Source organism: Anomalospiza imberbis, unplaced genomic scaffold, assembly GCF_031753505.1.
Source record: "Anomalospiza imberbis isolate Cuckoo-Finch-1a 21T00152 unplaced genomic scaffold, ASM3175350v1 scaffold_145, whole genome shotgun sequence".
Taxonomy (NCBI): Eukaryota; Metazoa; Chordata; class Aves; order Passeriformes; family Viduidae; genus Anomalospiza; species Anomalospiza imberbis.
In genome coordinates, this window is record NW_027099780.1 from 1 (window position 1) to 25,696 (window position 25,696).

The following is a 25,696-nucleotide window of genomic DNA, read 5'->3' on the forward strand; positions in this document are numbered from 1 at the left end:
AGCAGCATCACCACCATGTCCTTCTGCAGGTCCAGCAGCTCCTTCAGCAGCCCAAGCTGGGACGAGTCCTGCGCACCAGAGCTCCCAGTTACCTCCCAGGAACTCCCAGTGCCCAACCAGTGCCCTCCCGGTGCTCCCAGTGCCCACCTGAGCCAGCTTCTTCATCATGTGGGCGAAGACGTGCAGGAAGCCGACGACGGCGTCCCAGAGGCGGCTGTGGGCCAGGCTCTGCTGGTTCCCGGTACAGGGGCCCTGGGGGACACCGGGACACTGGGAGGGACCCCCGAGAGCGCCCGGGGCACTGGGAGCACTGGGGAGCTTTGTGGGGGTTTGGGGGTTCCAGGTGTGTCCAGGGGGTCCCACCTGGATGTACTCGGTGAGGCTGTTGAACACCTGCTTGGCCACGGCCATGGGGGATTTGGGGGGTCTCGGAGCAGTTTGGGGGGGGGTCCCAGGTGGGTTTGGGGGGGTCCCAGGTGTGTCCAGGGGTCCCAGGTGGGTTTGGGGGGGTCCCAGGTGTGTCCAGGGGGTCCCACTTGCCCACACTCACCTGGATGTACTCAGTGAGGCTGTTGGGCCACCTCCATGGGGAGGTTTGGAGGGGTACAAGGTGGGTCTCAGGTGGGTTTGGGGGGTCCCAGGCGTGTCTAGGGGGTTTCCAGGTGGGTTTGGGGGTCCCACCTGCCCGCACTCACCTGGATGTACTCGCTGAGGCTGTTAGGCCACCTCCATGGGGAGGTTTGGAGGGGTGCAAGGGTGGCTCAGGGGGTCTCAGGGCAGTTTGGGGCGTCCCAGGTTGGTTTGGGGGGGGTCTCAGGTGTGTCCAGGTGGTCCCAGGTGGGTTTGGGGGGGTCTCAGGTGGGTTTGAGGGGTCCCAGGTGGGTTTGGGGGGGTCTCAGGTGGGTTTGAAGGGTCCCAGGTGGGTTTGGGGGGGTCTCAGGTGGGTTTGAAGGGTCCCAGGTGGGTTTGCGGGGTCTCAGGTGGGTTTGGGGGGTCCCAGGTGTGTCCAGGGGGTCCCAGGTGGGTTTGGGGGGGTCTCAGGTGGGTTTGAGGGGTCCCAGGTGGGTTTGGGGGGTCCCAGGTGTGTCCAGGGGGTCCCAGGTGGGTTTGGGGGGGTCTCAGGTGGGTTTGAGGGGTCCCAGGTGGGTTTGGGGGGTCCCAGGTGTGTCCAGGTGGTCCCAGGTGGGTTTGGGGGGGGTCTCAGGTGGGTTTGAGGGGTCCCAGGTGGGTTTGGGGGGGTCTCAGGTGGGTTTGCGGGGTCTCAGGTGGGTTTGGGGGGTCCCAGGTGTGTCCAGGGGGTCCCAGGTGGGTTTGGGGGGTCCCATGTGTGTCCAGGGGGTCCCAGGTGGGTTTAGGGGGGGTCCCAGGTGTGTCCAGGGGGTCCCAGGTGGGTTTGGGGGGGTCTCAGGTGGGTTTGAGGGGTCCCAGGTGGGTTTGGGGGGTCCCAGGTGTGTCCAGGGGGTCCCAGGTGGGTTTAGGGGGGGGTCCCAGGTGTGTCCAGGGGGTCCCAGGTGGGTTTGGGGGGGTCTCAGGTGGGTTTGAGGGGTCCCAGGTGGGTTTGGGGGGTCCCAGGTGTGTCCAGGGGGTCCCAGGTGGGTTTAGGGGGGGTCCCAGGTGTGTCCAGGGGGTCCCACCTGGATGTACTCGGTGAGGCTGTTGAACACCTGCTTGGCCACGGCCATGGCCTTGGAGAAGTTCCTCTTGCCCTGCTCGTCGATGACGTCCTTGCCCGAGTAGTACCAGTAGAAGTCACTGATGGACTCCTGGGGACATTGGGGACAGTGAGGGGACGGGGACACAGGGACACGGGGCCGGGAGGAGTCACTGGTGGCTCCTGGGGACCCTGGGGACAGGCGCGTGTCACCTGCAGGCGCAGCAGGTAATCCACGGTGCAGATGATGATGTTGATGGTGGTCGTGTTCCCCGTCTGCGTCCGCAGGTAGTTCTGGAAGTCTGGGGGGACAGGGACACCCCGGGGGTCACCTCGCTGTCACCTGGGTCCCCCCTCGTGTCCCCCCGTGTCCCCCCCTCCCCGAGTCACCGCCCTCTTCCCAGCCCCTCCTGCCCCAGGGACCCCCGGGCTCTGTCCTCCCCACGCAGAGCCCCCCGAGCCGTGTGCCCAGGTGTCCCCAGGTGTCCCCAGGTGTCCCCAGGTGTCCCCACCGTTGTTGTGGCCCTCGCAGAGCAGCTGCAGCAGCCGGAACAGGTCCTGGGTGAATTCATCGTCCGACATCACCTTCTCCCCTGGGGGGACACGGGGGGGGACACGGGGACAGCGGGGTCACCGGGGGTCGCGGGTGGCACGGGGACACGCCCCAGTGGCACGGGGACACCAGAGAGTGGCACGGGGACAATCCGAGGTGGCACGGGAACACCAGAGAGTGGCAAGGGGACACCAGAGAGTGGCACGGGGACACCAGAGAGTGGCACGGGGACAATCCGAGGTGGCACGGGGACACCAGAGAGTGGCACGGGGACACCAGAGAGTGGCACGGGGACAATCCAAGGTGGCACGGGGACACCAGAGAGTGGCACGGGGACAATCCGAGGTGGCACAGGGACACCCCAGGGTGGCACAGTGACACCAGAGAGTGTCAAGGGGACACCAGAGAGTGGCACGGGGACAATCCGAGGTGGCACAGGAACACCAGAGAGTGGCAAGGGGACACCACAGAGTGGCACGGGGACACCCTGGCGTGACAGGGACACCTCGAGATGGCACAGGGACACCAGAGAGTGGCACGGGGACACCAGAGAGTGGCACGGGGACAATCCAAGGTGGCACGGGGACACCAGAGAGTGGCACAGGGGACACCAGAGAGTGGCACGGGGACAATCCGAGGTGGCACAGGGACACCCCAGGGTGGCACAGGGACACCAGAGAGTGGCACAGGGACACCCCAGGGTGGCACGGGGACAATCCGAGGTGGCACGGGGACAATCTGAGGCGGCACCAGGACACTCCAGGGTGGCATGGGGACACCAGAGGGTGGCACAGGGACACCCTGAGATGGCACGGGGACACCAGAGAGTGGCACGGAGACATGCTGGGGTGGCACGGGGACAGCATAGGGGACATGGGGGTGGCACGGGGACAAGCAGGGTGGCACGGGGACAGCATAGGGGACATGGGGGTGGCACGGGGACAAGCAGGGTGGCACGGGGACAGCATAGGGGACATGGGGGTGGCACGGGGACAAGCAGGGTGGCACGGGGACAGCATAGGGGACATGGGGGTGGCACGGGGACAAGCAGGGTGGCACGGGGACAAGCAGGGTGGCACGGGGACAGCATAGGGGACATGGGGGTGGCACGGGGACAAGCAGGGTGACAGTGGGGACATCGGGGTGGCGGGGGGTTAGCAGGGAGGGGACACGCAGGGGACAAGCAGGGACACGGTGACAGGCCACCCTCCTCCTGCGCCCCCCAGCCCCGTGGAGCCTTCGGGGACCCCAGCCCTGACCCCCCTACAGCCCTGAGACCACCTGGAGACCCCCCAGCCCTGCAGCCCCCCAAGTGCCCCATGGCCCCGATAATGCCCCATAGCCCCCAGCCCCAAATCCCCCATAGCCCCCAGCCCCAAATCCCCCATGGCCCCGATAATGCCCCATAGCCCCCAGCCCCAAATCCCCCATAGCCCCCAGCCCCAAATCCCCCATGGCCCCGATAATGCCCCATAGCCCCCAGCCCCAAATCCCCCATGGCCCCCAAATAGTCCCCTATAGCCCCCAGCCCCAAATCCCCCATGGCCCCCAAATAGTCCCCTATAGCCCCCAGCCCCAAATCCCCCATGGCCCCGATAATGCCCCATAGCCCCCAGCCCCAAATCCCCCATGGCCCCGATAATGCCCCATAGCCCCCAGCCCCAAATCCCCCATGACCCCGATAATGCCCCATAGCCCCCAGCCCCAAATCCCCCATAGCCCCCAATAATGCCCTATAGCCCCAAATAGTGCCCTATAGCCCCAGCCCCAAATCCCCCACAGACCCCGATAATCCCCTATAGCCCCCAGCCCCACAGCCCCCGATAATGCCCCATAGCCCCCAGCCCTATATCCCCCACAGCCCAGATAATCCCCTATAGCCCCCAGCCCCAAATCCCCCACAGCCCCCTTACAGCCCCCTTACAGCCCCATAGCCCCCCCCAGGCCTATAAGCTGCCCCATAGCCCTCCTGAAGCCCCCGTGGCCCTATAGCCCCCGTGGCCCTATAGCCCCCCTGTTCCCACCCCGTATTTACCGTTCTCCCGGCTGATGACTGCCAGCGGAGCCGGGGGGAGAGAAGAGACAGTGAGCGGGGGGGGGGGACGGGGATTTTGGGGGGCTCCAGGGGGAATTTGGGGGTCCAGGGGGGGAATTGGGGGTCCAGGGAAAGATTTGGGGTGGGGGGAATTAGGTGGGTGGGGGGAATTTGGGATCCAGGGGGAAATTGGGGTGGGGGGAATAAGGGTTTGGGGGATTTAGGGATCCAGGGGGGATTTAGGGGATCCAGGGGGGAAATTTGGGATCCAGTGGGATAATTGGGGTGGGGGGGGGCATTTGCGGTTTGGGGGTTTTAGGGGAGGAATTGGGGGGCATTAGGGGTGGGGGGGCATTAGATTTTGGGGGGTTTGGGGTAGGAATTGGGGGGAATTGAGGATGCAGGGGGCATTAGATTTTGGGGGGTTTTAGGGTAGGAATTGGGGGGCATTAGGGGTGGGGGGGGCATTAGATTTTGGGGGGTTTTAGGGGAGGAATTGGGGGGCATTAGGGGTGGGGGGGGCATTAGATTTTGGGGGGTTTTAGGGTAGGAATTGGGGGGCATTAGGGGTGGGGGGGGCATTAGATTTTGGGGGGTTTTAGGGGAGGAATTGAGGGGCATTAGGGGTGGGGGGGCATTAGATTTTGGGGGGTTTTAGGGTAGGAATTGGGGGGAATTGAGGATGCAGGGGGCATTAGATTTTGGGGGGTTTGGGGTAGGAATTGGGGGGCATTAGGGGTGGGGGGGGCATTAGATTTTGGGGGGTTTTAGGGTAGGAATTGGGGGGCATTAGGGGTGGGGGGGCATTAGATTTTGGGGGTTTTAGGGTAGGAATTGGGGGGCATTAGGGGTGGGGGGGGCATTAGATTTTGGGGGGTTTTAGGGGAGGAATTGGGGGGCATTAGGGGTGGGGGGGCATTAGATTTTGGGGGGTTTTAGGGGAGGAATTGGGGGGCATTGGGGGTGGGGGGGGCATTAGATTTTGGGGGGTTTTAGGGTCAGGGAGCCACACTCTCAGCAGGGTCTTGGGGCGGAGCAGCGCGGGGGTTTTGGGGTGCAGAGCGGGGGGACCCCCCCTCATTCCCAGCCTGCCCCGCCCCTCCGGGGGTCCCGGGGGGGGTCCCGGGGGGGTCCCGGGGGTCCCCCACTCACTCGTGCCCTCCTCGGTGACCATGCCCAGCCCCTCGGCCTTGTTCTGCCGCTCGAAGGCGTTCAGGTCCAGGACGCTGCGGGAGCGGGGGGTCAGGGGCACCCCAAAACCGGGACAGCACCGCCCGGGGGTCCTGCCTGCTCTGGGGGACCCCAACAGCCCCGGGGGGGACCCCAATTCCCGCGGGGGGGACCCCAATAGCCCCGGGGGGGTCCCCAATTTCCCCAGAATGACCCCAATTCCTGCGAGGTGACTCCAATTCCCCGGGGTGACCCCGATTTTGCCGGAGTGCCCCCAATTCCTGCCAGGTGACCCCAATTTCCTCGGAGTGACCCCAATTCCCCTGGGTCGACCCCAATTACCCCGGAGTGCCCCCATTTCTCACGGGGGGACCCCAGTTTCCCCAGAATGACCCCAAATTTCCCGGAGTGACCCCAAATTTCCCGGAGTGACCCCAGTTTTCCCGCGGGGGTCCCCAGTTCCCGCGGGTCCCCCTCCCGTACCTGCAGGTTTGCATCAGCGCCTGCACGCTCTGGAAGAATCCGACCTCGCGCTTGGACTTGAGGTACTCCAGCATCTTCTGTGGGGACAGGTGGGACAGGTGGGACAGGTGAGACACAGGTGAGACACAGGTGGGACAGGTGAGACACAGGTGAGACACAGGTGGGACAGGTGAGACAGGTGAGGGACAGGTGGGACAGGTGAGACACAGGTGAGACAGGTGAGACACAGGTGAGACACAGGTGGGACAGGTGAGACAGGTGAGGGACAGGTGGGACAGGTGAGACACAGGTGAGACACAGGTGGGACAGGTGAGACACAGGTGAGACACAGGTGGGACAGGTGAGACAGGTGAAAGACAGGTGAGACACAGGTGAGACAGATTGGACAGGTGAGACAGGTGAGACACAGGTGAGACAGATTGGACAGGTGAGACAGGTGAGACACAGGTGGGACAGGTGAGACACAGGTGAGACAGGTGAGACAGGTGAGGGACAAGTGAGACAGGTGGGACAGGTGAGGGACAGGTGAGACATAGGTGAGACAGGTGGGACAGGTGAGACACAGGTGAGACAGGTGAGACACAGGTGGGACAGGTGAGGACACTGGGGAAAGCTGAGACAGGTGGGACAGTGAGGACAGGTGAGACACGTGAGATAGGTGAGACGGGTGAGGACAATGGGGACAGGTGAGGACAAGGGACAGGTGAGGACAGGTGGGGACACTGGGGACAGGTGGGACAGGTGAGGACAGGTGAGGACATGAGGGACAGGTGGGGACATTAGGGACAGGTGGGGACACTGGGGACACTGGGGACAGGTGTGACAGGTGAGGACAGGTGAGGACATGAGGGACAGGTGGGGACACTGGGGACAGGTGGGGACACTGGGGACACTGGGGCCAGGTGGGCCAGGTGAGGACAGGTGAGAACATGAGGGACAGGTGGGGACACTGGGGACACTGGGGACAGGTGGGCCAGGTGAGGACAGGTCAGGACATGAGGGACAGGTGGGGACACTGGGGACACTGGGGACACTGGGGCCAGGTGGGCCAGGTGAGGACAGGTGAGGACATGAGGGACAGGTGAGGACATGAGGGACAGGTGGGGACATTAGGGACAGGTGGGGACATTAGGGACAGGTGGGGACACTGGGGACACTGGGGACAGGTGTGACAGGTGAGGACAGGTGAGGACATGAGGGACAGGTGGGGACACTGGGGACACTGGGGACAGGTGGGCCAGGTGAGGACAGGTGAGGACATGAGGGACAGGTGGGGACACTGGGGACACTGGGGACAGGTGTGACAGGTGAGGACAGGTGAGGACAGGTCAGGACATGAGGGACAGGTGGGGACACTGGGGCCAGGTGGGCCAGGTGGGCCAGGTGGGCTCACGCACCTGCTGCACGTCCGCGTTGCCCCCGTTGAGGATGGAGATGCCCAACTTGAGGGTGGAGGAGACCATGGCCCCCCGCTCACCTGGGGACAGGTGGGGGCACCCGGGGTCACCACGGGGTCACCGCAGGGTCACTCATTGGTCACTCAGCGGTCACCACAGGGTCACCCAGGGTCACACCGGGGTCACTGAGGGGTCACTTGGGGTCACACCGGGGTCACTGAGGGGTCACTTGGGGTCACTCAGGGCTCACTCAGCGGTCACTCAGGGCTCTCTCAGTGGTCACTCAGTGGTCACTCAGCGGTCACTCAGCGGTCACTCATGGTCACTCAGGGCTTTCTCAGCGGTCACTCAGTGGTCACTCAGGGTTCTCTCAGCGGTCACTCAGCGGTCACTCAGTGGTCACTCAGTGGTCACTCATGGTCACTCAGGGGTCACTCAGTGGTCACTCAGTGGTCACTCAGGGCTCTCTCAGGGCCGTCTCAGCGGTCACTCAGCGGTCACTCAGTGGTCACTCAGGGCTCTCTCAGTGGTCACTCAGCGGTCACTCAGGGGTCACTCAGCGCTCACTCAGGGGTCACTCAGTGGTCACTCAGTGGTCACTCAGGGCTCTCTCAGTGGTCACTCAGTGGTCACTCAGCGGTCACTCAGGGCTCTCTCAGTGGTCACTCAGTGGTCACTCAGCGGTCACTCAGTGGTCACTCAGCAGTCACTCAGGGCTCTCTCAGTGGTCACTCAGTGGTCACTCAGCGGTCACTCAGTGGTCACTCAGTGGTCACTCAGCGGTCACTCAGGGCTCTCTCAGTGGTCACTCAGGGCTCTCTCAGTGGTCACTCAGTGGTCACTCAGCGGTCACTCAGGGCTCTCTCAGTGGTCACTCAGGGCTCTCTCAGTGGTCGCTCAGTGGTCACTCAGTGGTCACTCAGCGGTCACTCAGTGGTCACTCATGGTCACTCAGTGGTCACTCAGTGGTCACTCAGTGGTCACTCATGGTCACTCAGTGGTCACTCAGTGGTCACTCAGTGGTCACTCATGGTCACTCACCCTTGCAGGCGCTGATCATCTGCAGCACCATCTCGGCCGCCCCCCGCGTGTGCAGCCGGGCCTGCTGCGACAGCAGCTTCTGCTTCTCCATCTCCTTCTCCTGGGGTCACAGGGGTCAGGGGGTCACGGGGGGGTCACAGGGGTCATTGGGGGTCACAGGGGTCAGGGGGGTCATTGGGGGTCGGGGGGGTCACAGGGGTCAGGGGGGTCACAGCAGCTTCTGCTTCTCCATCTCCTCCTGGGGTCACAGAGGTCACAGGGGGGTCACGGGGGTCACAGGGGTCAGGGGGGTCAGGGGGTCACAGGGGTCACCGAGGGGGTCGGGGGGGTCACGGGGGGTCAGGGGTTTTTGGGGTCCCCCCCCCCCACCTCAAATGAATCCTCGGCCTCTTCCTCTTCCTTCTCCTCTTCCTCCTTCTCTTCCTCTTCCCCTTCCTCTGTGTGGCAGCTCTGGGGCAATGGGGGGGGGTGGTGGTCCTCAAATTAGGAACCCCCCCCCCAGAATCCCTGTGACCCCCCCCAAAATCCCTGGGGACCACCAAAGCCCCTCCCCCATCCCTGAAACCCCCCCAAAATCCCTGTGACCCCCCCCCAAAATCCCTGGGGAACCCCCAAAATCCCTGGGGACCACCAAAGCCCCTCCCCCATCCCTGAAACCCCCCCAGAATCCCTGTGACCCCCCAAAATCCCTGGGGAACCCCCAAAATCCCTGGGGACCACCAAAATCCCTGGGGACCACCAAAGCCCCTCTCCCATCCCTGAAACCCCCCCCAGAATCCCTGTGACCCCCCAAAATCCCTGGGGAACCCCCAAAATCCCTGGGGACCACCAAAGCCCCTCCCCCATCCCTGAAACCCCCCCCAGAATCCCTGTGACCCCCCAAAATTCCTGGGGAACCCCCAAAATCCCTGGGGACCACCAAAGCCCCTCCCCCATCCCTGAAACCCCCCCAAAATCCCTGTGACCCCCCCCCAAAATCCCTGGGGACTTCCAAATCCCCCTGGGACCCCCCCCCCCAATCTTTGGGGACCCCAAACTCCCTCACCCTCTGGGAACCCCCACAAACTTTGGGGACCCCCCCCAATCTTTGGGATCCCCCCCCATCTCGGGTTCCCCCCGAAATCCCTGTGGACCCCACCCCAATCCCAGCCCCTCCACCCCCAAAATGACCTCGGGGACCCCCGAGCCCTCAGCCCTCGGGGTGCCCCCGATTTTGGGGAGTCCCCGGTTTTGGGGTGCCCCGGTTTTGGGGTGCCCCACCTTGGCCATGATCCCGGCGTAGGCCATGTACAGGTGATCCTGCTCCAGGTGGCTGCGGGGTGTGGGGAGGGGGACACGGGTTGGGGACAGGGGGGACAGCCCGGACCCCCCAAAAAGGGGACCCAGGTGGCCCCAGGTGAGCCCGGGGGGTTGGAGCTGCCCCCGGCCTCAGGTGCCACCCCGGGTTTTGGGGTGCCCGTGGTGGGATTTGGGGTCTCCCCTGTGGGGTTTTGGGGTGCCCACGGTGGGATTTGGGGTCTCCCCTGTGGGGTTTTGGGGTGCCCACGGTGGGATTTGGGGTCTCCCCTGTGGGGTTTTGGGGTGCCCACGGTGGGATTTGGGGTCTCCCCTGTGGGGTTTTGGGGTGCCCACGGTGGGATTTGGGGTCTCCCCTGTGGGGTTTTGGGGTGCCCACGGTGGGATTTGGGGTCTCCCCTGTGGGGTTTTGGGGTGCCCACGGTGGGATTTGGGGTCTCCCTTGTGGGGTTTTGGGGTGCCCGCGGTAGGATTTGGGGTGTCCCCTGTGGGGTTTTGGGGTGCCCACGGTGGGATTTGGGGTCTCCCCTGTGGGGTTTTGGGGTGCCCGCGGTAGGATTTGGGGTGTCCCCTGTGGGGTTTTGGGGTGCCCACGGTGGGATTTGGGGTGTCCCCTGTGGGGTTTTGGGGTGCCCGCGGTGGGATTTGGGGTCTCCCTTGTGGGGTTTTGGGGTGCCCACGGTGGGATTTGGGGTGTCCCCTGTGGGGTTTTGGGGTGCCCGCGGTGGGATTTGGGGTGTCCCCTGTGGGGTTTTGGGGTGCCCGCGGTGGGAGTTGGGGTGTCCCCTGTGGGGTTTTGGGGTGCCCACGGTGGGATTTGGGGTGTCCCCTGTGGGGTTTTGGGGTGCCCACGGTGGGATTTGGGGTGTCCCCTGTGGGGTTTTGGGGTGCCCACGGTGGGATTTGGGGTCTCCCCTGTGGGGTTTTGGGGTGCCCACGGTGGGATTTGGGGTGTCCCCTGTGGGGTTTTGGGGTGCCCACGGTGGGATTTGGGGTGTCCCCTGTGGGGTTTTGGGGTGCCCACGGTGGGATTTGGGGTGTCCCCTGTGGGGTTTTGGGGTGCCCACGGTGGGATTTGGGGTCTCTCCCAATAGGATTTGGGGATCTGGGGTCTCTCCCAGTGGAATTTGGGGTTTTGGGGTTCCTCCTGATGTGTTTTGGGATCTCTCTGTGGGGTTTGGGTCACCCCCAAGGGTGGGATTTGGGGTCCCTCCCAGTGGGATTTGGGGTTTCTGAATCCCAGCCCCGGTGGGATTTGGGATTCCCAAAGGAATTTAGGGTCCCCTCAGGGATTTGGGGTCTCCTCAGGGGTTTGGGGTCCCCTCAGGGGTTTGGGGTCCCTGCAGGGATTTGGGGTCCCTCAGGGGTTTGGAGTCCCTCAGGGGTGTGGGGTCCCTGATGGATTTGGGGTCCCCTCTGGAGTTTGGGGTTCCCTCAGGGGTTTGGGGTCCCTGCAGGGATTTGGGGTCCCTCAGGGGTGTGGGGTCCCTGCAGGTATTTGGGTCCCCTCAGAGGTTTGGGATCCCTGATGGATTTGGGGTCCCTGCGGGTATTTGGGGTCCCCTCAGGGGTTTGGGATCCCTGATGGATTTGGGGTCCCTGCAGGTATTTGGGTCCCCTCAGGGGTTTGGGGTCCCTGATGGATTTGGGGTACCCTCAGGGGTTTGGGGTCCCTGCAGGTATTTGGGGTCCCTCAGGGGTGTGGGGTCCCTGCAGGGATTTTGGGTCCCCTCAGGGATTTGGGGTCCCTGGGTGATTTGGGGTCCCCTCAGGTATTTGGGGTCCCTCAGGTGTTTGGGGTCCCTGATGGATTTGGGGTCCCCTCAGGGGTTTGGGGTCCCCTCAGGGGTGTGAGGTCCCTGATGGATTTGGGGTCCCTCAGGGGTTTGGGGTCTCCACAGGGAATTGGGGTCCCTGGGTGATTTGGGGTCCCCTCAGGGGTTTGGGGTCCCTGGGTGATTTGGGGTCCCTGCAGGGGTTTGGAGTCCCTCAGGGGTGTGGGGTCCCTGCAGGGATTTTGGGTCCCCTCAGGGATTTGGGGTCCCTGATGGATTTGGGGTCCCTCAGGGGTTTGGGGTCCCCGCAGGTGTTTGGGGTCCCTGCAGGTATTTGGGGTCCCTCAGGGGTTTGGGGTCCCCTCAGGGGTTTGGGGTCCCCTCAGGGAATTGGGGTCCCTGGGTGATTTGGGGTCCCCTCAGGGGTTTGGGGTCCCTGCAGGTATTTGGGGTCCCTCAGGGTTTTGGGGTCCCCACAGGGAACTGGGGTCACCTCTGCTCGGTCAGGGCGGTGCGGCTGAAGTGCAGGATCAGCTGGTGCAGCGGGTCCGGCCGCGCCTCCGCCTCTTCCTCCTCCTCCTCCTCCTCCCGCCCCGACTTCTGGCCCCAGAAACCCCAAACCCCGCGTCAGGGGCGGCTCGGGGGTCCCCAAACCCCCGGGGGTGTCCCCAAACCCCCTAAAGATGTCCCCAAACCCCGATGGATGTCCCCAAACCCTGGGTCAGGGGGGTCTCAGGATGTCCCCAACCCCCGAAGCATGTCCCCAACCCCCGAAGGATGTCCCCAAACACCCTGGGATGTCCCCAAAGCCCCTGGGATGCCCCCAAAGCCCCTGGGATGTCCCCAAACCCCCTGGGATGTCCCCAAAGCCCCTGGGATGCCCCCAAAGCCCCTGGGATGTCCCCAAACCCCCTGGGATGTCCCCAAAGCCCCTGGGATGTCCCCAACCCCCTGGGATGTCCCCAACCCCCGAAGGATGTCCTCAAACCCCCTGGGATGTCCCCAACCCCTGAAGGATGTTCCCAACCCCCTGGGATGTCCCCAACCCCCGAAGGATGTCCTCAAACCCCCTGGGATGTCCCCAACCCCCTGGGATGTCCCCAAAGCCCCTGGGATGTCCCCAAAGCCCCTGGGATGTCCCCAACCCCCGAAGGATGTCCTCAAAGCCCCTGGGATGTCCCCAACCCCCTGGGATGTCCCCAAAGCCCCTGGGATGTCCCCAACCCCCTGGGATGTTCCCAACCCCCTGGGATGTCCCCAAAGCCCCTGGGATGTCCCCAACCCCCTGGGATGTTCCCAACCCCCGAAGGATGTCCTCAAACCCCCTGGGATGTCCCCAACCCCTGAAGGATGTCCCCAACCCCCTGGGATGTCCCCAAAGCCCCTGGGATGTCCCCAAAGCCCCTGGGATGTCCCCAAGCCCGGGTGTCCCCAAAGCCCGGGTGTCCCCAGCCCCGGCTGTCACCGAGAGGTCGTCGATCATGCGGTCCTCGAAGGGCGGCTGCTCCCGGGCCAGCCACGAGAGCCGGTAGGACTCCAGGAACATGTTACAGGCCCGGTGCCTGGGGACACCCGTGTCACCTGCGCACACCTGGCCTCACCTGGGGGCCTGCCCCTGCCCCGGGGCTCCCAGGTGCCACCCAGGGGGTCCTAGGTGCCACCCAGGGGGAACCAGGTGCCACCCAGGGGGTGCTAGGTGTCACCTAGGAAGTGCTAGGTGCCACCCAGGGCTCCCAGGTGTCACCCAGAGGGTCCCAGGTGCCACCCAGGGGGTCCCAGGTGCCACCCAGGGGGTCCCAGGTGCCACCCAGGGGGTCCCAGGTGTCACCCAGGGGGTCCCAGGTGCCACCCAAGGGGAACCAGGTGTCACCCAGGGGGTCCCAGGTGCCACCCAGGGCATCCCAGGTGTCACCCAGGGGGTCCCAGGTGCCACCCAGGGCTCCCAGGTGTCACCCAGAGGGTCCCAGGTGCCACCCAGGGGGTCCCAGGTGCCACCCAGGGGGTCCCAGGTGTCACCCAGGGGGTCCCAGGTGCCACCCAAGGGGAACCAGGTGTCACCCAGGGGGTCCCAGGTGCCACCCAGGGCATCCCAGGTGTCACCCAGGGGGTCCCAGGTGCCACCCAGGGGGTCCCAGGTGTCACCCAGAGGGTCCCAGGTGCCACCCAGGGGGTCCCAGGTGTCACCCAGGGCATCCCAGGTGTCACCCAAGGGGAACCAGGTGCCACCCAGGGGGTGCTAGGTGTCACCCAGGGGGTGCTAGGTGCCACCCAAGAGGAACCAGGTGTCACCCAGAGTTCCCAGGTGTCACCCAAGGGGTCCCAGGTGTCACCCAGCAGGGCTGAAACACCTCCAAGGACATTCCCAGTTCCCCTGAGGGGGCCTCAGCGTGCCCACCCCCACTCCCAGTGCCCCCCCAGTGCCCCCCCAGTGCCCACCTGGGCAGGTTGTACAGGGGGGTCATGCGGAAGCAGGCGACGACGGCGCGGCGGCGCTGCTTGGACAGGAGCTTGTGCCACACGGCCTTCTTGGACTTGTAGGGGTGCTCCGTCTGTGGGGGGGGGGTCACCTGGGGTCACCTGGGGTCACCTGGGCACCCCTAAACCCACTGGGACCCCCCAAAGCACCCCCAAAGCACCCAAAAGGGCGCAGAGCACCCAAAGCTTGTGCCACACGGTCACCTTGGACTTGCAGGGGTGCTCTGTCTGTGGGGGGGGGGTCACCTGGGCTCACCTGGGGTCACCTGGGGTCCCCAAACCCCCCTGAGCCCCCCCGGCCCCACACCTGCTCCAGGTGGTAGAGCACGGCCGACACCTCCTGCACCCTGCGCACGACCTGCTCGGGGCTGTCGGGGTCCTCGTCCCGGCCCGCCTGGCGCACCAGGGCCATCTGCCAGCGCGCCGAGCCCGTGTTCTCCACCTGGGGACATTGATTGGGGACATTGGGGACATTGGGGACAGCACCAGGGCCATCTGCCAGCGCGCCGAGCCCGTGTTCTCCACCTGGGGACATTGATTGGGGACACTGGGGACACTGGGGACAGCACCAGGGCCATCTGCCAGCGCGCCGAGCCCGTGTTCTCCACCTGGGGACATTGATTGGGGACATTGGGGACATTGGGGACAGCACCAGGGCCATCTGCCAGCGCGCCGAGCCCGTGTTCTCCACCTGGGGACATTGATTGGGGACATTGGGGACACTGGGGACAGCACCAGGGCCATCTGCCAGCGCGCCGAGCCCGTGTTCTCCACCTGGGGACATTGATTGGGGACACTGGGGACACTGGGGACAGCACCAGGGCCATCTGCCAGCGCGCCGAGCCCGTGTTCTCCACCTGGGGACATTGATTGGGGACATTGGGGACATTGGGGACAGCACCAGGGCCATCTGCCAGCGCGCCGAGCCCGTGTTCTCCACCTGGGGACATTGATTGGGGACATTGGGGACACTGGGGACACTGGGGACAGCACCAGGGCCATCTGCCAGCGCGCCGAGCCCGTGTTCTCCACCTGGGGACATTGATTGGGGACACTGGGGACACTGGGGACAGCACCAGGGCCATCTGCCAGCGCGCCGAGCCCGTGTTCTCCACCTGGGGACATTGATTGGGGACATTGGGGACATTGGGGACAGCACCAGGGCCATCTGCCAGCGCGCCGAGCCCGTGTTCTCCACCTGGGGACATTGATTGGGGACATTGGGGACACTGGGGACACTGGGGACAGCACCAGGGCCATCTGCCAGCGCGCCGAGCCCGTGTTCTCCACCTGGGGACATTGATTGGGGACACTGGGGACACTGGGGACAGCACCAGGGCCATCTGCCAGCGCGCCGAGCCCGTGTTCTCCACCTGGGGACATTGATTGGGGACATTGGGGACATTGGGGACAGCACCAGGGCCATCTGCCAGCGCGCCGAGCCCGTGTTCTCCACCTGGGGACATTGATTGGGGACATTGGGGACACTGGGGACACTGGGGACAGCACCAGGGCCATCTGCCAGCGCGCCGAGCCCGTGTTCTCCACCTGGGGACATTGATTGGGGACATTGGGGACACTGGGGACAGCACCAGGGCCATCTGCCAGCGCGCCGAGCCCGTGTTCTCCACCTGGGGACATTGATTGGGGACACTGGGGACACTGGGGACAGCACCAGGGCCATCTGCCAGCGCGCCGAGCCCGTGTTCTCCACCTGGGGACATTGATTGGGGACATTGGGGACATTGGGGACAGCACCAGGGCCATCTGCCAGCGCGCCGAGCCCGTGTTCTCCACCTGGGGACATTGATTGGGGACATTGGGGACACTGGGGACAGCACCAGGGCCATCTGCCAGCGCGCCGAGCCCGTGTTCTCCACCTGGGGACATTGATTGGGGACACTGGGGACACTGGGGACAGCACCAGGGCCATCTGCCAGCGCGCCGAGCCCGTGTTCTCCACCTGGGGACATTGATTGGGGACACTGGGGACATTGGGGACAGCACCAGGGCCATCTGCCAGCGCGCCGAGCCCGTGTTCTCCACCTGGGGACATTGACTGGGGACATTGGGGACATTGAGGACAGCACCAGGGCCATCTGCCAGCGCGCCGAGCCCGTGTTCTCCACCTGGGGACATTGATTGGGGACATTGGGGACATTGGGGACAGCACCAGGGCCATCTGCCAGCGCGCCGAGCCCGTGTTCTCCACCTGGGGACATTGATTGGGGACATTGGGGACACTGGGGACACTGGGGACAGCACCAGGGCCATCTGCCAGCGCGCCGAGCCCGTGTTCTCCACCTGGGGACATTGATTGGGGACATTGGGGACACTGGGGACAGCACCAGGGCCATCTGCCAGCGCGCCGAGCCCGTGTTCTCCACCTGGGGACATTGATTGGGGACATTGGGGACACTGGGGACAGCACCAGGGCCATCTGCCAGCGCGCCGAGCCCGTGTTCTCCACCTGGGGACATTGATTGGGGACACTGGGGACACTGGGGACAGCACCAGGGCCATCTGCCAGCGCGCCGAGCCCGTGTTCTCCACCTGGGGACATTGATTGGGGACACTGGGGACATTGGGGACAGCACCAGGGCCATCTGCCAGCGCGCCGAGCCCGTGTTCTCCACCTGGGGACATTGACTGGGGACACTGGGGGGCACAGGGGGCTCCTGGGGACACAGGTGACACTGAGGACACAGTGACACAGGGACACAGTGACACAGGGGACACGGTGGCACAGGGACACAGTGACACAGTGACACGGGGGCCGTGCCAGCTCACCTTGTCCTGCAGGTGCAGGTTGTTGTGCAGGAACTCCCGAACCTCCTCGTCCGTGTCCTTCTGCAGGGGGGGGACACAGGGGACACCTCAGCGGGGGTCCCCAAACCCTTGGGGGTGTCCCCAAAACCATGGGGGGTGTCCCCAAACCCTGGGCTTGTCCCCGTGGTGTCCCCAGCCACCCACCAGGGTGCAGTGGCCACCCTTGGCCAGCGCCATGTCCCCAGCCCCAGGGGTTTGTCCCTAAACTAAACCCAGGGGACATCTGTGGGTCCCAGGGGCGTTTCTGGGGGGTCCCAGGTGACTCCCAGGTGTCCCCAGGTGTCCCCGGCACCCACCAGGGCGTAGCGGCCCTTGGCCAGCGCGATCAGCTCCTGGTCGGCGGGCGAGCACATGTTGAGGCCGATGGGCAACATCTTCTTGAGCGTGGCCACGATGAGCGAGGTGTGCACCGAGTACCTGTCCCCGCGGCGCCGCTTCTTGGAGCGCTCCTGCTCCGAGCCACCGCCCTGCAGGGACACGGATGGGGACACGGGGTCAGCGGGGACCCCAAAACCTCGGTGGCAGCTCCTGCTCCGAGCCACCGCCCTGCAGGGACACGGATGGGGACACGGGGTCAGCGGGGACCCCAAAACCTCGGTGGCAGCTCCTGCTCCGAGCCACCGCCCTGCAGGGACCCCAAAACCTCGGTGGCAGCTCCTGCTCCGAGCCACCGCCCTGCAGGGACACGGATGGGGACACGGGGTCAGCGGGGACCCCGAAACCTCGGTGGCAGCTCCTGCTCTGAGCCACCGCCCTGCAGGGACACGGATGGGGACACAGATGGGGCACGGGGTCAGCGGGGACCCCAAAACCTCGGTGGCAGCTCCTGCTCCGAGCCACCGCCCTGCAGGGACACGGATGGGGACACGTGGTCAGCAGGGACCCCAAAACCTCGGTGGCGGCTCCTGCTCCGAGCCACCGCCCTGCAGGGACACGGATGGGGACACGGGGTCAGCGGGGACCCCAAAACCACAGGGACAGGAATAACCCCATAAGGACAGGGGGGTCCCAGCCAAGGTCACCCCACAGAGGGGTCCTGGGGGGTCCCAAGCGTGGTGACACCCAGAACAGGGTCTCTGTCAGGACCCTGCAGGAATTTTGGGGGTCCCAAGTGTGGTGACCCCACAGGACAGGACCCTGCGGGAATTTTGGGGGTCCCAAGCGTGCTGACCCCACAGGACAGGACCCTGCAGGAATTTTGGGGGTCCCAAGCGTGGTGACCCCACAGGACAGGACCCTGCAGGAATTTTGGGGGTCCCAAGCGTGGTGACCCCACAGGACAGGACCCTGCAGGAATTTTGGGGGTCCCAAGCGTGGTGACCCCACAGGACAGGACCCTGCAGGAATTTTGGGGGTCCCAAGCGTGGTGACCCCACAGGACAGGACCCTGTGGGAATTTTGGGGGTCCCAAGCGTGGTGACCCCACAGGACAGGACCCTGCGGGAGTTTTGGGGGGTCCCAACTGTGGTGACCCCACCGAGGGGTCCTGGGGGACCCCTGTCCCCCCCAGCCCCCTCCCCGCTAACCTGTCCATCTCCAGACTGGGAGCAGCACCCGCAGCCGAGGGGGAGAGAAGAGAGAGAGTTAGGGACACTGGGACACCGTTAGGGACACCGGGACACCTCTGGGGACACGGGGACACCGTTAGGGACACCGGGACACCTCTGGGGACACTGGGACACCATTAGGGACACCGGGACACCACTGGGGACACCGGGACACCGTTAGGGACACCGGGACACCTCTGGGGACACGGGGACACCGTTAGGGACACCAGGACACCTCTGGGGACATGGGGACACCGTTAGGGACATGGGGACACCACTGGGGACACCGGGACACCGTTAGGGACACCGGGACACCACTGGGGACACCGGGACACCGTTAGGGACACGGGGACACCGTTAGGGACACCGGGACACCTCTGGGGACACGGGGACACCGTTAGGGACACGGGGACACCGTTAGGGACACTGGTACATCACTGGGGACACGGGGACACCGTTAGGGACATGGGGACACCGTTAGGGACACTGGGACAGCACTGGGGACACCGGGACACCACTGGGGACACGGGGACACCGTTAGGGACACGGGGACACCGTTAGGGACACCGGGACACCTCTGGGGACACGGGGACACCGTTAGGGACACGGGGACACCGTTAGGGACACTGGTACATCACTGGGGACACGGGGACACCGTTAGGGACATGGGGACACCGTTAGGGACACTGGGACAGCACTGGGGACACCGGGACACCACTGGGGACACGGGGACACCGTTAGGGACACCAGGACACCTCTGGGGACACGGGGACACCGTTAGGGACACCAGGACACCTCTGGGGACATGGGGACACCGTTAGGGACATGGGGACACCTCTGGGGACACGGGGACACCATTAGGGACATGGGGACACCGTTAGGGACACTGGGACATCACTGGGGACACCGGGACACCTCTGGGGACACGGGGACACCGTTAGGGACATGGGGACACCGTTAGGGACACCGGGACACCTCTGGGGACACGGGGACACCGTTAGGGACACCGGGACACCGTTAGGGACACCGGGACACCACTGGGGACACTGGGACACCGTTAGGGACACGGGGACACTGTTAGGGACACTGGGACAGCACTGGGGACACTGGGACACCACTGGGGACACCGGGACACCGTTAGGGACACGGGGACACCGTTAGGGACACCGGGACACCTCTGGGGACACGGGGACACCGTTAGGGACATGGGGACACCGTTAGGGACACCGGGACACCGTTAGGGACACTGGGACAGCACTGGGGACACTGGGACACCACTGGGGACACCGGGACACCGTTAGGGACACGGGGACACCGTTAGGGACACTGGGACAGCACTGGGGACACTGTTGGGGACACTGGGACAGTGGTGAATTCAGGTCCCAGGTGGAATTTTGGGGTGAATTAGGAGTTAGAGGTGGGTTTTGGGGTGAATTTGGGGTCCCAGGTGGGATTTTAGGGTGAATTTGGGGTCCCAGGTGGGATTTTGGGGTGAATTAGGAGTTAGAGGTGGGTTTGGGGTGAATTTGGGGTCGCAGGTGGGATTTTGGGGTGAATTGTGGGTTTGAGGTGAGTTTTGGGGTGAATTAGGAGTTAGAGGTGGGTTTTGGGGTGAATTTGGGGTCCCAGGTGGGATTTTAGGGTGAATTTGGGGTCCCAGGTGGGATTTTGGGGTGAATTAGGAGTTAGAGGTGGGTTTGGGGTGAATTTGGGGCCCCAGGTGGGATTTTGGGGTGAATTGTGGGTTTGAGGTGGGTTTTGGGGTGAATTATGGGTTTGAGGTGGGTTTTGGGGTGAATTTGGGGTCCCAGGTGGGATTTTGGGGTGAACTGGGAGTTTGAGGTAGGTTTTGGGGTGAATTTGGGGTCCCAGGTGGGATTTTGGGGTGAATTTGGGGTTTGAGGTGGGTTTTGGGGTGAATTTGGGGTCCCAGGTGGGATTTTGGGGTGATCTGGGAGTTTGAGGTAGGTTTTGGGGTGAATTCGGGGTCGCAGGTGGGATTTTGGGGTGAATTATGGGTTTGAGGTGAGTTTTGGGGTGAATTAGGAGTTAGAGGTGGGTTTGGGGTGAATTTGGGGTCCCAAGTGGGTTTGGGGCGGTTTCAGGGCTCCGGGTGGGGTGGAGCCCAGGGGGGGGTCGGGCGGGCTGGGGGCGCAGGGGGTCCTGGTGGGGGAGGGGCCGTTTGGGGTCCCCCCAGCCCACCTTGGCCATCTTGCTCTTGCTGTCGGCCGTCAGGAAGGACATGTTGTTGATCTCGTTCTGCACCACGAAGTTCTGCTCCTCACGCTTGAAGTTCTGGGGGAGGGGGGACACGGACAGGGGGTCAGGGACCCCCCCACAGGCCCCCTGGAACCCCCAAAGGCCCCCCGGGACCCCCAAAGGCCCCCCGGGACCCCCACTCACGTGAGACTTGGACCAGTAGATGAAGACCTCGCCCACCATGCGGAACAGCTCCTCCGCGTCCTCGTTGGGCTCCGTCAGCCACTTGGCCCTGCGGGGACACCAGGGGTCACAGGGGGGTCGCCACGGGGGGGGTCGCCGTCAGCGGGCCACCGCTGTTGGCCAGCAGGGTCACCACCCCCATGGCCACCATCATTGGGTCCCCATGGCCACCATTAATGATGACCAAACCACCATTAATGACCAAACACCGGTTTGGTCCCCGGGGTTGGGTTCCCAAGGCCACCACGGTTGGCTCACCCCGGTGGTGTCCCCAAAGCCACCATGGCCATGTCCCCAAGGCCACCACAGCTGGCTCACCCCGGTGGTGTCCCCAGCCCCCCGGCCGTGTCCCCAGCCCCCTGGCCATGTCCCCAGCCCCCCCGGCCATGTCCCCACAGCCCCCCGGCCGTGTCCCTAGCCCCCCTGGCCGTGTCCCCACAGCCCCCCGGCCGTGTCCCCAGCCCCCCGGCCGTGTCCACAGCCCCCCTGGCCATGTCCCCAGCCCCCCTGGCCGTGTCCCTAGCCCCCCAGCCGTGTCCCCAACCCCCTGGCCATGTCCCCAACCCCCTGGCCGTGTCCCCACAGCCCCCTGGCCGTGTCCCCACAGCCCCCTGGCCATGTCCCCAGCCCCCCTGGCCGTGTCCCTAGCCCCCCAGCCGTGTCCCCAACCCCCTGGCCGTGTCCCCACAGCCCCCTGGCCGTGTCCCCACAGCCCCCTGGCCATGTCCACAGCCCCCCGGCCGTGTCCCCAGCCCCCCTGGCCGTGTCCCCAGCCCCCCGGCCGTGTCCCCAGCCCCCTGGCCGTGTCCCCACAGCCCCCCGGCCGTGTCCCCAGCCCCCCCGGCCGTGTCCCCAGCCCCCCGGCCGTGCCCCACAGCCCCCCGGCCGTGTCCCCAGCCCCCCGGCCGTGTCCCCAGCACCCTGGCCGTGTCCCCACAGCCCCCCGGCCATGTCCCCAGCCCCCCGGCCATGTCCCCAGCCCCCCGGCCATGTCCCCAGCACCCTGGCCGTGTCCCCAGCCCCCTGGCCATGTCCCCAGCCCCCTGGCTGTGTCCCCAGCCCCCTGGCCGTGTCCCCACAGCCCCCCGGCCGTGTCCCCAGCCCCCCGGCCATGTCCCCAGCACCCTGGCCGTGTCCCCAGCCCCCTGGCCGTGTCCCCACAGCCCCCTGGCCGTGTCCCCAGCCCCCTGGCCGTGTCCCCACAGCCCCCTGGCCGTGTCCCCAGCCCCCTGGCCGTGTCCCCACAGCCCCCTGGCCGTGTCCCCAGTCCCCCGGCCATGTCCTCACAGCCCCCCGGCCGTGTCCCCAGTCCCCTGGCCGTGTCCCCAGCCCCCTGGCCATGTCCCCAGCCCCCCGGCCGTGTCCCCAGCCCCCTGGCCGTGTCCCCAGCCCCCCGGCCCTGACCGGCTGTTGTCCACGTAGCGGATGAGCAGCGGGTAGAGCGCGTAGAGGTCGCGGCAGAGCACGGAGAACTCGTCGCGGATCAGCAGCTCCGCGTCCTCGCCCTCAGCCTTGCCCTCGAGCCGCAGCTGCTCCTCCTCGGCCACCACCTTCCCCGCGCGCTTCCGCAGCCGCCCCAGCGTGGGGATGAAGTGCGAGCGCAGCAGCTCCGGCCGCGCCTTGCTCACGATGGGCTGGGCGAACACTGTGGGCAACCGTGGCCACTGTGAGCCCCGGGACCACCAAAACGGCCCAGGGCCACCAAAACACCACTGGGACCACCCTGGGCCAGCTCCGGCCACGCCTTGCTCATGATGGGCTGGGCAAACACTGCGGGCAACTGTGGCCACTGTGAACCCTGGGACCACCAAAATGGGCCAGGACCACCAGAACCCCTCCAGGACCACGCATGGCCACCACCATCACCTGTAGGACCCACCCATGGCCACCAGCACCATCCTGGGACCACTGAAACCCAGCAGAGTGACCTGCAGGACCCGTCCATGGCCACCAGCACCATCCTGGGACCACCAAGGGCCAGCAGAGTGACCTGCAGAACCCGTCCATGGCCACCAGCACCATCCTGGGACCACTGAAACCCAGCAGAGTGACCTGCAGGACCCGTCCATGGCCTCCAGCACCATCCTGGGACCACCAAAACCCAGCAGAGTGACCTGCAGGACCCACTCAGGGCCACCAGCACCATCCTGGGACCACCAAAACCCAGCAGAGTGACCTGCAGGACCCGTCCATGGCCACCAGCACCATCCTGGGACCACCAAGGGCCAGCAGTGACCTGCAGAACCCGTCCATGGCCTCCAGCACCATCCTGGGACCACCAAGGGCCAGCAGAGTGACCTGCAGAACCCGTCCATGGCCACCAGCACCATCCTGGGACCACCAAGGGCCAGCAGAGTGACCTGCAGGACCCGTCCAGGGCCTCCAGCACCATCCTGGGACCACCAAAACCCAGCAGAGTGACCTGCAGGACCCGTCCATGGCCACCAGCACCATCCTGGGACCACCAAGGGCCAGCAGTGACCTGCAGAACCCGTCCAGGGCCTCCAGCACCATCCTGGGACCACCAAAACCCAGCAGAGTAACCTGCAGAACCCGTCCATGGCCACCAGCACCATCCTGGGACCACTGAAACCCAGCAGAGTGACCTGCAGGACCCACCCAGGGCCACCAGCACCATCCTGGGACCACCAAAACCCAGCAGAGTGACCTGCAGGACCCGTCCATGGCCACCAGCACCATCCTGGGACCACCAAAACCCAGCAGAGTGACCTGCAGAACCCGTCCATGGCCTCCAGCCCCTCTGGGCACCCTCACCTGCCAGCCTCTTCATCCAGGAGGCCTCGTCGATGCCCAGGTTGTTGACCACGATGCGCAGGATGTGGCCCAGGAGGGCGTTGAGGTGGTGGCCGGTGACGTCGGTGGCCCAGGGGCCCTGGGGGGCGGCGTCGGGGCCGCGCTCCCACCAGCGGGGCAGGTAGTGGCACAGCATGGGCAGCGTCACCTCGATGACGTGCGGCATCTCCGTGTAGCGCGCCCCCGAGTCCGCCAGGCCACCGATGTCCCCCATGAGCCGCTCCAGGTCCGGCAGGTCCGGGCACAGCTCCTCCACCCGCGAGGGGAGACCCAGCACTGGGGACACGGGGACAGGGATGGGGACATGGGGACAGGGATGGGGACACCCCGGGGGGACATGGGGACAGGGGTGGGGACACGGGGACAGGGATGGGGACAGGGATGGGGACAGGGCACAGCTCCTCCACCCGCGAGGGGAGACCCAGCACTGGGGACACGGGGACAGGGATGGGGACACCCCGGGGGGACAGGGGGACAGGGGTGGGGACATGGGGACAGGGGTTGGGGACAGGGTTGGGGACACGGGGACAGGGACCGGGGACATGGGGACAGGGATTGGGGACAGGGGGACAGGGGTGGGGATAAGGGGACACTGATGGGGACATGGGGACAGGGATGGGGACATGGCAACAGGGGTTGGGGACAGGGTTGGGGACACGGGGACAGGGACCGGGGACATGGGGACAGGGTTGGGGACACGGGGACAGGGACCGGGGACATGGGGACAGGGACCGGGGACACGGGGACAGGGATTGGGGACAGGGGAACAGGGAATGGGGACGTGGGGACAGGGATTGGGGACAGGGGAACAGGGTTGGGGACACCCCGAGGGGACATGGGGACACCCCAATGGGACAGGGCACAGCTCCTCCACCCACGAGGGGAGACCCAGCACTGGGGACACAGAGACAGGGGTTGGACACAGGGGAACACAGGTGACACAGGTGACACAGAGGTGGCACAGAGGTGACACAGGTGGCACAGAGGCAGCACAGGTGACACAGAGGTGGCACAGGCAGCACAGGCGGCACAGAAGTGGCACAGAGGTGATACAGGTGGCACAGGTGACACAGAGGTGACACAGGTGACAGAGGTGGCACAGAGGTGGCACAGAGGTGACACAGGTGACACAGAGGTGGCACAGAGGTGGCACAGGCAGCACAGGTGGCACAGAGGTGGCACAGAGGTGATACAGGTGGCACAGGTGACACAGAGGCGGCACAGGTGACAGAGGTGGCACAGAGGTGACACAGAGGTGACATAGGGGACACAGGAGGCACAGGTGACACAGAGGTGACACAGGTGACACAGGTGGCACAGAGGTGGCACAGAGGTGACACAGGCGGCACAGGTGGCACAGAGGTGGCACAGGTGGCACAGAGGTGGCACAGAGGTGACACAGGTGACACAGGTGGCACAGGTGACACAGAGGTGACATAGGGGACACAGGAGGCACAGGTGACACAGAGGTGACACAGGCAGCACAGGTGGCACAGAGGTGGCACAGAGGTGACACAGGCAGCACAGGTGGCACAGAGGTGACATAGGTGACACAGAGGTGACACAGGTGACACAGGCGGCACAGGTGACACAGAGGTGACACCCACGGGCGCGCTCGCGGGCGCTCTTGGTGCTGTACACGGAGCTGGGGTTCAGGTGGTTCAGCTGCGGCTCCAGGAAGGCCACGGGCATGGCGGCGGCCAGGCGGGCCAGGCACTCGCCCAGGGCCGGCCGCTGCCTGCGGGGACACCAGGGGACATTGGGGACACCAGGGGACACCAGGGGACATCCAGGGGACACCCCATGGCACCCCATGGCACCCCATGGCGGCGGCCAGGCACTCGCCCAGGGCCGGCCGCTGCCTGCGGGGACACCAGGGGACACTGGGGACACCAGGGGACATCCAGGGGACACCCCATGGCACCCCATGGCCGCGGCCAGGCACTCGCCCAGGGCTGGCCGCTGCCTGCGGGGACACCAGGGGACATTGGGGACACCAGGGGACACCGGGGACATCCAGGGGACACGCCATGGCACCCCATGGCCGCGGCCAGGCACTCGCCCAGGGCCGGCCGCTGCCTGCGGGGACACCAGGGGACACTGGGGACACCGGGGACATCCAGGGGACATCCAGGGGACACCCCATGGCACCCCATGGCACCCCATGGCCGCGGCCAGGCACTCGCCC

General features: G+C 65.4%; 1 protein-coding gene across 1 annotated transcript in view; it reads right to left on the reverse strand.

Annotated features, from left to right (window-relative positions):
* Window positions 1-6: 6 nt before the first annotated feature.
* Window positions 7-25,696, reverse strand: part of LOC137466159 (ryanodine receptor 1-like) — a gene marked incomplete at its 3' end in the record, with an annotated part of 73,758 nt that continues 48,068 nt past the window's right edge. The window contains 24 exon segments of the mRNA XM_068178014.1: window positions 7-68; window positions 148-252; window positions 1,635-1,763; window positions 1,865-1,953; window positions 2,164-2,244; window positions 4,240-4,257; window positions 5,392-5,465; window positions 5,893-5,969; window positions 7,290-7,369; window positions 8,331-8,430; window positions 8,700-8,780; window positions 9,591-9,642; window positions 11,895-12,001; window positions 12,867-12,963; window positions 13,838-13,950; window positions 14,184-14,318; window positions 16,667-16,726; window positions 17,002-17,172; window positions 18,232-18,246; window positions 20,455-20,547; window positions 20,656-20,743; window positions 22,099-22,339; window positions 23,470-23,784; window positions 25,116-25,246. Coding sequence (XP_068034115.1) covers window positions 7-68; window positions 148-252; window positions 1,635-1,763; window positions 1,865-1,953; window positions 2,164-2,244; window positions 4,240-4,257; window positions 5,392-5,465; window positions 5,893-5,969; window positions 7,290-7,369; window positions 8,331-8,430; window positions 8,700-8,780; window positions 9,591-9,642; window positions 11,895-12,001; window positions 12,867-12,963; window positions 13,838-13,950; window positions 14,184-14,318; window positions 16,667-16,726; window positions 17,002-17,172; window positions 18,232-18,246; window positions 20,455-20,547; window positions 20,656-20,743; window positions 22,099-22,339; window positions 23,470-23,784; window positions 25,116-25,246 — 2,514 coding nt within the window.